The 12,317-nt window shown below is 45.7% G+C and overlaps 1 protein-coding gene across 2 annotated transcripts in view; it reads right to left on the bottom strand.

Annotated features, from left to right (window-relative positions):
- Window positions 1-225: 225 nt before the first annotated feature.
- Window positions 226-12,317, bottom strand: part of PARD3B (par-3 family cell polarity regulator beta) — a 539,269-nt gene continuing 527,177 nt past the window's right edge. For both annotated transcript variants that reach the window (XM_060281957.1, XM_060281959.1), the window contains exon 23: window positions 226-6,121. In XM_060281957.1, coding sequence (XP_060137940.1) covers window positions 5,758-6,121 — 364 coding nt within the window. In that variant the 3' untranslated portion in view covers window positions 226-5,757. The remainder of the gene's footprint in view (window positions 6,122-12,317) is intronic.

The raw sequence follows: 12,317 nt of genomic DNA, 5'->3' as shown, positions 1-12,317 counted from the left end.
GGGGAGATCCGGAATTTCGGGGTCACACGTTAATGAAGGTGTTTTGAGCTCGCCTTGCCACTGGAGGAATGCACCCTGAAGGTTTGTGGTGTGCAAAACAATGACAAGAAGGAAACTAGCCATTGTCGCGACTGCCTGCATCGTCCCCATTATGTTTCTTCTCAAAGGGTATCTCTGTTGAGGACTGACCACAGTTGACCAGGATCAAAAGATCGGACAAAAAGAGCCCCTGGCAGTTGTTCTTAAAGCCTTTATTTTAATGCAAAATAAAACTGTTCAGCATTTATATTGGTGATATGTAACAAAACAAAACAAAGTGAAACAGTGGTACCAGATGATCTCTTAAATCCCCCCAATAAATTTCCCAAACTTTAAAACTTTTTTTTATTTAAAAAAACCCACACACAAATATAGGCGCATATGCGCAACAACAAGAAAGAATAGAAAAGGACAGCAGTGTGCAAACGAGCAATTCCCATTACCGTTCGTGGGATTGCGCCAGAAATAATCTGAAATTGATGTCTTGTGAATGAAGGATTAAAAATATATATGTATAAGAAAAAGGTTCTGGTTTCTGCACTGAGAGGCAAACGTCTCTCAAGTAAGTGCACAGATGGCTGGAATGCTCTTGCAAAGAGTTATACTCGAGAGCCTGATCTGGGAAAGCTGTACATGCATCTTGGCTCCCACAAGGGAGAGGATATGTTCACCCCAGAGCACATCTACCCTGGAATGTCTAGTGTTTTTAAGAAGGCAGAAAGGAAGGAGGTAGCATTTCAACAGTATACAAAGATTAGGCAGCACGTGAAGCTTTATATCTGGCTAAGGGTAGCACTTGGAATGTGGGGGCTTGGAAGAGAATCTGGAAATCTGACTTCCCAGGACCTCTCCTTGGTTTCTTTTGGACTACTCGGCCTTTTCAGTTGCTGCAGTCAGAGTTGATCCTCTGTCCATGAGCTAATAATGTCAACAGATGGTCCAGGAAACTGTTGGGTGTCTGCATGGACCATCCAGTCACTCAACAGTTAACGCGTCAAATCAATTTTTTGTAACAAAAGTAAAATAGAATAAAAAAATGGAACAGGAATTTGCTCCAAAGTACACTGATGTTTCCAGTAAGTTCAGCGGGCTTTCAGCCAGGCTTCTGTTCCAAATGCAATACCTAAGCCAGCTCAGCACTCGGGGAATAAATGTACAAAGCTGTATCTAGCTGTTTTGACTGCTTGGTCTGAAACCAGCTTTATGCAGCCCCCATCCCTTGTGCTGTCCTTACGGTTTCCCCCACTGGCATGCTCAAAACCTTTGCCCCTCTTCACAAGGGAGCCTTTTGTCCTTTGAAGAGCCAGCCTTTGAAGAAAGCACATCACACAGTTGGCTAGCAACTGCAATGTGCTCCTTCTTAGCCCTTTGGGGGGTTAAGTTCTCATAAGGTGGGAAGGTATAGATGCCTTGTGCAGCTCATATTTGTGCCTTATGATTGGACATTCTCTCCCTACCTCTTGTCAGGATACAGGCATGAATCTGGACATCCATAGATATTGGTTGGCCTGAGCTTTTCGTTTTGCAAGTGCTCTTCTGGCTACATCTCTAAAACAAGGGGAAATTGGGGCTGCGGTAGGAGGCACCTCTCTCCTTCATAGGGTGGGGCCGACACAGCAAACCTAATCAACAGGCGCATTGATGCCCATTTTTGAACTTGCGTGTGAAAATGCAACCCACAGGGGCAGGTCAGAGCAACCCAAATTCACTTGCAATGAATGGCTTCTGTCGGATTGGCACGTTGTCATAGACATTTAGCACACGAGGCCTTTGTGAATAGAAAAGAACTCTCTCAGATCCATTAATATTCGCAAACATACGGGCGCATGCGAGAAAAGAGCAACTTGTTTTCTTAATGGCTCGTGTGGAATTGTTGTGTGTGCGCAAGTGATAGATATTTTGATCCACCAGCTACAGCACCTTGTGATATATGTGTGTGCTACACATTTGTCTGCAATATGGTGCCGATAGTTTGTTTTGCGTTATTCCAGAGAAGCAGGATATATATACATATACATGCATGTGCACGCACACACACACACACACACACACACACATCCGCCCCCACCCTTCTGTGAGTCACTTAAAGCAGCCAGCTCCTCTCCCTCCCCTTTAGAATCATGGGGGCATTTCAGACTGATGGGGGTGCCATTCAGTTTCCTTTGCTCCTGTCCCCCCCCCCCAAACCAGGCCAGGAGTTTTTGCTCCTTTCAGCAAAGCATGAAGCATCTATATAGTACTGCATCTATTTTTTTCCTCCAAAAGGAGGAAAAGTCTCCTATAGCTTTGACAGCAGAAGTGTAGTTGAATACCCCATTGGCTAAGATTAACAGCTGAGAAGGGCCGTCTTTTGACCTGCCTTGTCCTACCAAATGGAGCCACTGCGAGTTTTAGAAGGGTGTTTCATGTTACATGGAAAACAACGGAGCAGGACCTTCAAAGGCCATAAATAATCCAGGCAGGCTCTTTCCATTCAATTTGGATTTATCCCTAGCTCCTGAAATGCTGTCAGTTATCTCTGTGAATGGGAATGAAATGGCACCAGAAAGGGGTTAGGAGGCAGGTGATTTATAAGGCAGGAGCTTATCTTCCAAAGCTCCCCTTAATTGTGATCAGGCTCGAGATAAAGCCACTGTCATCAACATTAGCTTCTTCCATTGAAGGATCCAATGTATCGTAGGTTATATTTGTACAAAGTGCATTTTAAAATGTCCATCTCACTCCTAGTAGCCTTTCTGCACTCCTTGAACACCTGCCTATTTTGTCTGTCTTACATATGTGGTCTATTTTACAGAAATCATTGAGGGGGAAGCACTTGTACTACACACCAAAGGGGAAAGGAATGGGGGTGGTTGTTTGAGAGCGGCCTTCTCAATATCAATCTTGCTTCAGATCCAAAGCTGAAGCTTATCTCAATTAAATGATTGCCTGCACACACCTGAGATGAGTGTCCACCTCCATGCTCTTCAAAAGAGTTCACAAGGCAAGGGATAAAGTAGGAGAATTTCATCACAGAGAATTCTCCCACAGGCTGGGTTAGATGACCTGGATCATATCATTCGTGAGCCATTGGGCACTCTTAAGTGACTTAAAAACGTCACACTTTTGGGGTAACTTTCACTGTTGCACGTGAAGCTGTAAACACCCCCCCAATGGCTGGCACAGACTACAGGGCCATAGAAGGCAGGAAGCAATCTATTTTTTTCCATAATGAACTGCATCCAGGGTTTCTCAAACTTGGGTGCCCAGCTGTTGTTGGACTACAGCTCCCATCACCCCTAGCTAGCAGGACCTGCGGTCAGGGATGAGGGGAATTGTAGTCCAACAAAAGTTGGGGACCCCAAGTTTGAGAAACAAGGAAGTGCTTTGTCCTTCCTCCGCCAAAGAGCCACAAACCAGGACAGAAGAATGAAGGCAACATTTTAACATGATTGATCGAGTTTGGATACACCAGTGATCACAACAGGCCACTATTTCCTGTCTTCCATGTGGTATCTTACCTCGGTTCAGATATGAAACAAGATATTCAACAGGAACTTAGGCTTAGCAAGGAGTAAACAATTCGACCGGTTCACACTCTACTTACTACTTAAGCCTGCAAATGTTAAGGGGAGGAACTTAGCTGCTCATTTAAAAGTGGACTGGACAAAATTTAAGGGTATTTTATACAGATACATTTCCCCAAAATATCAGCCTCTCAGCTTATTTATTCACAGCCACTTGAAATTCATCTGCTGGAAATAAGATAGTGGCCTTTTACATGGCTATAATATGTATTTGCCATTTTAGGAACAAGTAGTCTGAGAATAATTACAGGGAAAAGTCATTCCTTGGTGACGTTTTCTTGTTAGAATTAATGGTAGAAACACAATTGTCCTCACTAAACTGTTTCCTGCTTAGTCCTGCCTAGAGAGTAAATGACCTAGTGATGGCTATGAGACGCACAACCTTGGATCCAACCCTGCTATTTGTTACTCAGGGACTTTAAATCTGAGGCTGTTGTGTTTGGGTTTTGTTCCTTTTTATATTAAACAAACAAACAAACAAAAATCAATTACTTATATGAATATTAATACTTGGGACAACAATGTTAGGCCAGTGGGTTCAATACAACACCATAGAACCTTTCATGGGCGACGGAGGAGCTCGTCTTTTCAAAGGCAGCAACACAAATTTGTGTGTGTGACAGATTCACTAAGCGCCAAGTCTCTAGAGGCCGCCGGGTATAATGAAGCCATTTCAGAAAGGGTAAATGATAAATGGCTGTGCCTGGTAGATGACCCCTCCGTGCAATATATAATAATTATGAGACGACCTGTGTAATGAATCCTGTTAATTTGCTGCATACCAAAAAGGAAACCCAACAGCTCCTTCTGTGGCCAGGCCCCAAGGTCTTTCCCTTGAAAGGAAAAGGGCTATGGAATAAATAGCCTTGAAAGGCATCCAACCAAAGGAAAGGGTGATTTTTTTTAAAGAAAGGGGGGATGTTAAAAAAACGATGCTGGAGCTGCTCAGAATTCCTAGCTCATCAAAGTTTCAGAGGCTTTGTTAGGCAGGGTGGCAACTAAAAATAAACAGAACCAAAAAGACCCCCCACGTCCCCGCAGTCAATAACCTGCAGACAGGACCATCTCCCTCAGAAATGGAAGCCAGAGGAGAGCCAGGGACCACCTGAGCTTCCTCCCCTCCACCTTCACTGTTGGAACATGATTGGAATTCATTAAAACACTATTTTTATTCTGTATCTCTGATCCTCTGGTGTGGCTTTGTCTTCTTTGTTAAAATGACCATCTGATAATCCACCATTTTTTTTTAAAAAGGAGCCTCCCTTGCTACCGGCTCACCTGCAGAATTTCTGCCAGGCAACAGGGGCTCTGGTACCCCCTGACCTTCCTCCCTGGGGTGGGATCTGAAGAAGAATAGCCTTCACAGGAGACACTTTGAAGTCAAAAGCCAATGCAAGGATAGTCGGGGTGCTTGTATTGTTTGTTTGGGAGGGACAGACTCCCGCTATCACACCTGCAAAATTGGGTGCTGGGGGCAACTTGTCTTACATCGGCACTGCCACCCTCCCTACAGCCTTTTCGTCTCTGAGTTGGCAACTGTGGAGAGCAAGTAAGATTCTCCAAAGGGCCTCCATGTGACAAAGTGAAAAACTGAAGAGGAGGACAGAAAAACTGAGTATCTGAAGGGGCAATTAAAAAACATTACTGGGATGAGAGCAAAACAGTATTTCCCTAGGACAACAGAGAGAAATGTCAGGACACACCGTGAGCCCATCTCCACTCTTAAAATAATTCTCCAATCAGAGGTCATAGAAAAGGAGGCTCTGCCATGCTGGGGGCACACACAGTGGCACCCAGAGAATACTCTTTCTGAAACAATGTCCAAAATAGTTCCCTGCAATGTGGGCACCTAGCATGTGCTTGTGTAGTTAGTTGCCAACAGCCCTGAGTGGCACTTTTAATGTGTGCTTAGAAGAAATTCTGCTTCCTCTTCACCTGCCACCTTCTACGTTTGAGGAAGCGTTAAAACACACACTCGGATACACTGGTGGCTCCCAAAGTCACTGTACCGCTTTTTGCGAGCTCGCAGTTATGTTCACGAACGTGTCCTGGGTGCCAGGTGGACAGGCTCAAACGACATCTCTCCCCTGCGATAGGCAAGATCAGTGGTAACGGCTGCAAGGTGAGCTATCAACAGGTGTCTGGCTTTAGGCTATACAGCCGCCGTCATGGGGTCCTTCTGCCTAGGATCTTGATGCCTGTATTGGTACTGATCCGGGCCGGCTCGGCGATGAGCGAGTCTGCCCATTTCATGATAAGGCAGCCCCCTGTGGCCTTGAGGAGGAGAGGGCGGCACATCTTGGCGGAGGGGTCCTTTGTGCTGGCCTACCGGTTGTTGTGGGAGACCACACTCAGGATACCAGAACTCTGTTGCCCTTGGGCCATCTTGTGGGTGAGCATAGCTCCCTTTGGAGGGGTGTACTGGCGGGTGGCCGGCTTGGTAGTAAGGAAGATCTCTGTCTTTGTACATCACCCGTTGTCCTGCTATATACTCCATGGGTTCTATGGGTCCATGCCTGGGAGGGAAAGAAAAGAAGAGAGCTCGTAAATAGAAAGCCCCACATTGCTTCCATTTGAAGTTCCCCATTTGTTTGGGACAAGCAATGCCACCAGGCTCTAGCAGCTGGCCAACGTGGGTCAAGACAGAATAAAGACTTCCTGGCAGATGCATGCTGCTAGATTGGTAAAACACACACCGGAAGCCTGGCGCAAAGCTCCAGCACACATCGCAGCTCCTTTAGAAAAAGGCACCCCTGGAATCCTCCAGCTCACAATGAGAGCTCCTCACGATCCTCTTGCAAGAATGGGAAACAAAGAGCCCTTTCAATGGTGTGCGTCGGACTGTGTCTTCTCTAGCCTGAGGATAAACAGATGAGTTGGGTCTGCATCCTGGCGAGCCCCACAAGGCTCACGAACACCAATATTCACACCTCAAAGCTGTTTCGCCAATTTTCTCGTCTCAAACATGTCAGTCCATAAAAACTCTCCAAGCCTCGCAGTTGGAAAGCCTGGAACTCCCAGAAGAAAACAGTACGGATATGAGGATATCGTATCTGCATTTAGTGGGCTAGCTGCCAATACCGTTTCATTGGGAAAGAGCAAAACACACATGGGTGTGAGTGGGAGGGCCTAAATCTGCAACTTGCCTGCATCAATAAGGATTTGACAAGCTCGGGTGCATGTGAAAAGCAACATGTGTGACCATGTAATGTCATGGGGCCTGATTATGGAGTCATTTCTGTAGTTTTCTCTGTCTTAATTCCAGGATTTACATTAATGAGGGGATTCTCCCTAATAAGGGTAAAGCCGGGGATAAGTGTTACATGGAATACATAACAGTTTTATGTAGACGTCAACCCAGATGCCACGAGAAAAAAAACCTCTGTGTGATTAGAGATTGTTCTCTTCAAGGCTAAAATATATCTTCAGTTACAGAAAGAGTGCTGACTAGCTCTGAAGAGAACTGTTGACGGCAACATTTTTTCAGATGCAAAAATAGATACCATGCTTTCTGGAGTGTGTTGGTTTTTGCAGACCAAACATCACCCTGCAATGCAGTGCTGAATATTCCCCCCCCACACACATGTATGCTTTCTTTTTTGGACCTGCAGTGATTTGGGTATACTATTTTTTAATGTTTTGTTTTTTAAGAAACAAAAGCAAATGCTGAATCTCTGCAATCACAACCCTTCTCCTCTCCCCCATAACTCTGGTCCAGCTTCCCAGAGAAAGGTTCCCAAGCCAGGTTCATCTTCCACATTAAGCAGGCAGTCTCGGCGCATGGAAACTCAGATATACGGGTGCCAATTACAAGCCAACTGGAGGCAGCCTCCAATAGGGAGGAGGAGAGGCAAGACTCTAGCCAGGGAGATATTCTTGGTCATGGTTGTTCAGGCCAATTGTGGAAAAACTTGTATCTTCTGAAATGCCGCACAAGATATAACACACACAATCGGAAACTAGAGCTCGGACAGCGACAGGTCTCCGGACTAACCTTGCTCCTTGTGCATGTAGGATCATCAAAAAACAAAACAGAAAAACCCAGAGGAACCCAAGGTGTAGCATACGACCATTTGAAATCATATTAGCATCAAGTAAAATTGGTAAGAGTGAGCAATAAAGATTTACACAACAGCAACCTAAATCCACAAAAGGAAAGGAAAGGACAGCAGATTCAAGAGGTGTGGGAAATTAAAAAAAGTTCTCACCTAGAAAGAATCTAAGAAGATCATGTGAAACTGTTTCCTTTTTTTCATCGTTGTGCCATACAAGCTGAGCCCTTGTGGTGAAGAGTCTCACCCGCTCAGCCTTCATTCTTCTACAAAGTCAATCCCACCCCAATTTCAATTCCTGCAGATAACACTTATGTTTTCTAATAGGACAGCAGCAGCAAATACCAGCCCAGGAAGCAAGAAACCACAGCAAATCACCACCAGGATATATATATATATATATATATATATATATATATATATGCACCCAGAAGAACACGTTTGCTGTGGACACACACGCCAATTTTACAGATACTGCTAAAATGTTTTGAGAGTACCTGTGTAAACGGAAAGAAAAGAAGGAAGTGGGAAATGTTGCTGATTCAGCTCCGGCTCATTTTAACTTGGCTGCGCGAGGCATACACTTAACTGAGAAAGGACAGTTGTGCTTTTAGTTTGCGAAGAAAGACATAATAGAAAATTAAGAGCTCATATATGCGAACAAGCACCATGGCATCACTTGGGTACCAGAAGCATTATACATCTCCCGTTCCTTGTGATTTGCTTCTATAAATGCTGCAGTTACTGCAGTGGGGAAATTGAGTCCTTTGCCCATCAGGAATAGTGCTTGGACTGATCCAGTGCTCAGTCATCTTCATTAGGTGCTGGCCATTGACATCTGAGTAGCGCAAGTTTTACCGGTGAGAAAAAAACACATAACAGCAAGGCAGAAAACAAAACACCGCAGACTCGCAATTTGATGCAATTCAGCTTGTGGTACTATCTACTTCCACCTCACAGGGCTGCTGGTATCAAAGCACAGCGGGCAAAGCCTATGTAGTGTTGCTGCTCTTTCTTTCGCAGCAACTACAGCGCCAGACTACAGTTAGAAACAAGGCTGAATATCCACCCACCAACCCCTGCAAACTCCCGGCTCAGGTTGAGTCATCACTAAAGCGACAGCTTTTACTTGACAGATCTGAGTCTGGTCACCCGACAGAGTCAGAGATGGTGCAAATAAGAATGGATGTGTGTCCCTGTGCCTACGGAGGGCAAAGTCTCAAAATAGTATCAATTGGTTGGAGCAGAGAACGGTCCGCCTGGCATTCAGAATATCAGGGGAAAGCACATCATCCTATTATTTAACACCTCAGTGGTTTTATTCATAAACTGTCAAGGAGGGATGAGATTGGCTCCTTCGCCAGCGAAGCAAATGTGCTCTCAGGCCAAAACGAATCCTTCCTATTGTCTCTCAAGGAAGCCCGTAAGAGGGACTTTGCAAAGGAGCTCAGTCACCAAAGACTAAATCTAGAGCTCGGATGATTACGATTAGAGCCATGTCAGTCATTGACATTTTTCATAACCCCATGGAATGACAAAGAAACAAAGCTCAAGATAAGCAGGGCAATATGAGGCAATACGAGGCGAGTGCCTCAGGTGGCAGGATCCACAGAGGCAGCAGTAGCAGGGAAGCTGTGGCACACTCCTTGGGAGACTGCATCTGCTGCCTCCTCGGCAGCTACCCCACAAATACAGCCTCAACAGTAGCCTCTCGGTCCAGGTGAGGAGACACCATTTTGTGGTTTGCCTCAGGTGCCAAAATGTAATTGGGTCAGCCTTGATGATGAGACTGGTTCATGTTTGTGTGTGTGGAGGCACAAGCTCTCTGGCTAGCCTTTTCTCCTGTTACTCTACCAACAGCAAGCTCTGTTTGAAACTGTTCTGCCACATAATACTCAAAATTTCCCTAATGCAGAGCATGTGGAAAGTTTTGAGGCGTCGCTCCCGACAGTTGTAAGTTGTCCACAACTCACTTCTGAAAAGCAGCATGCTCAACATGCAAGCGTCATAGACCTTCATCTTCGTAGTGGACATTAGCATCACATTCTCTTTTGCCGTTTGGGGGAGATGAGCCATTGCTGTAGCTGCCTTGCTAATGCATTTGTCCAGCTCAGCATCGATGCGTGGAACCGTGATGAGTGGAACACAAACCACGCCAAGTGTGTGATCACCATTGTTGATGCACAGAGTGCTGGCCATCACCCTAAAGACCTGCAAAGGCAACTTGGATTTCCCTATTTTCCTATTTGCACGCCCAATCGAGGCGCGTCGTATCACTGTCACCCCCCCCAAGTCCTCCAGGGATGATAGCATCATAGAATCATAGAGTTGGAAGGGACCCCAGGGGCCATCTAATTCAACCCCCTGCAGTGCAGGAATCTCAGCTAAAGCATCCATGACAGATGGCCATCCAACCTCTACTCAGAAACCTCCAAGGAAGGAGAGTCCACCACCTCTGTTCCACTGCCCAACGGCTCTTACTGTCAGAAAAAAGCTCTTGCTGTAAAGGCCATCCAGTCAAGGTCTGGAGCCAACACTACCTGATAACCCCAAAATTAAGACAAGCCTTTTTAGCAACCTCAAACAGCCCCCTGCTCAGCTCTGCCAAAGCTGCACCAACGTGACACGCAATACCATGGTTTGTGGTGAAGCCACGCCAGGACCTGTTCATGAAATGGACACAAAGACCCACTGCTATGAGCCCAGCAGCCAAACAGAAAAGACGCATAAAACCGATTTAGTAATAACGACACACCCAGATGGTTTCCCAGCCAGTGGTTGGTGTCACCCATTTTTGCGGCCAAAAGTCTATAAACTTCAGCAGCTGCTCAACTCTGTCAAATAAATGCATGGAACGAATACCCCCCCCTCTCCTGGGCTGACCACTACTTTCTCTGGAAGGGGAATGTTGTGGGCTGATAGCTACGGATCCCTAGGCTGGAGGGGACACATGGAAGAGGAGAAAAGTGAGATGGTTCACAGCCTCCCTGCTCCATGTGGGGCTGCCTTCAAGGGTGCTTCCAGATGTGGATGTAATATTGTGGGGTCATTCAACCTACCCCAAAGGGGTAATTGGCAACAGGGTTTTAAAATTTTATCAAATGGGAGGGCAAAGTATTTCCATCATACTATGAGAAGCACATGTTGCCTCAAAGTGCAGAAACTGTTTTGGTTTGGGGGTGGGAGGAGTTGCTTAGCGTTTTGGGTTGCAATCCTAAGGAGAAAATCCTAGTGAACTTCTGCAAGATCTCACAGTAAAAATGTACGCCTAAGATTCTTGTGTTCTACTCCCTGACCCAGAACATCCTTAGGGTTGCCACATTTCAAAAAGTAAAAACCAGGACACCCCAGAAATTGTTGAGCTTTTTAAAGGAAATTCCCCTTGGATGTCAATTCCGACTTCAAAATTCTGGCAATGTCCGGATGTATGGCAGCTCTAATCTAGCTGCAGCAACCACCTCCAGATAAGAAAGTTAACTTCCCCTCTTCCTTTAATCCCTAAGAAAAACACTTATCTGGTAAAAAGTCAACATGAGCATTGACTGTCCGGATCCTTCCACCAAAATATATAGGGAGCCGGCGTTTGTCCACAGACAGTTTCTCCGGGTCATGTGGCCAGCATGACTAAGCCGCTTCTGGCGAACCAGAGCAGCACACGGAAATGCCGTTTACCTTCCTGCCAGAGCGTTACCTATTTATCTACTTGCACTATGACGTGCTTTCAAACTGCTAGGTTGGCAGGAGCTGGGACCAAACAACGGGAGCTCACCCCGTCATGGGGATTCAAACTGCCGACCTTCTGATCGGCAAGCCCAAGAGGCTCAGTGGTTTAGACCACAGCACCACCTGCGTCCCTTACAGCACTAGTACTCAGTCTGATAAACCATGATTTATACTGTATTATCAAGTCTATTGCATCTGATCCGGCTTCCCAGGTTAGCTGGACGACCTAGAGCACTACAGCACCTCCCATTATTTTGTATGCCAGTGTGGAAGAGCAGTTCCTTTTCTTGCAGATTAAACATAAACTTCCTCATCTTAACATGACTGGACAATAATACTGCTTTTGTTCACCTTTGGTATGCAGTAGAAATCAAATAATGTCCCGCAACTGCTGCTAAAAATGTGGGTTTTGTAGCTGGCCCTGGTGGGGCAAGCATTGATAGTAGCTGTCTCAACCACGTGGCTTCAGAGTCCTTTCCATATCTCTGAGGGTGGCTTCGGAGTCCTTCAGCACTTTGTCTGGAGTTTCTCATGCAGAACTGGGAGGGCCTGTCTTCTATAACGTTCTGTTTTTAAAGGGAAAAATCTCTGGGGAAGGACAAGGGTCCTGAAAGTCCAAGGCCTGGAATTCTTCCTCTCTCTCTCTTATTCCACTTTAAACAGGAAACATTTGCACTAAGCAATTCCAGGGGGAGAACGTAGGTTCATTCCAAGGCAGATAATGTTGGTACATTGCCTACATCAGTGATTTGTCCTATGGACTTAAGTGAGCGGGGCAGCGGAAAAATGCACATTATCTTTCACTTTGTGCCAAACCATTCTCAGTGAGATGGGAGCACAGGTTAGATTATAGTACACTCAGAGGTGTGTGTATGTGTGGCAGGGGGGACAAATTACTATACAAACAAGGCAGACAGTGGAGGGCAAGAAACAGGGA

This window comes from Zootoca vivipara, chromosome 1 (genome assembly GCF_963506605.1).
Source record: "Zootoca vivipara chromosome 1, rZooViv1.1, whole genome shotgun sequence".
NCBI classification, from domain to species: Eukaryota; Metazoa; Chordata; class Lepidosauria; order Squamata; family Lacertidae; genus Zootoca; species Zootoca vivipara.
Note: the sequence above shows the minus strand (reverse complement) of the source record. Positions and strands in the feature narration are given on the sequence as shown.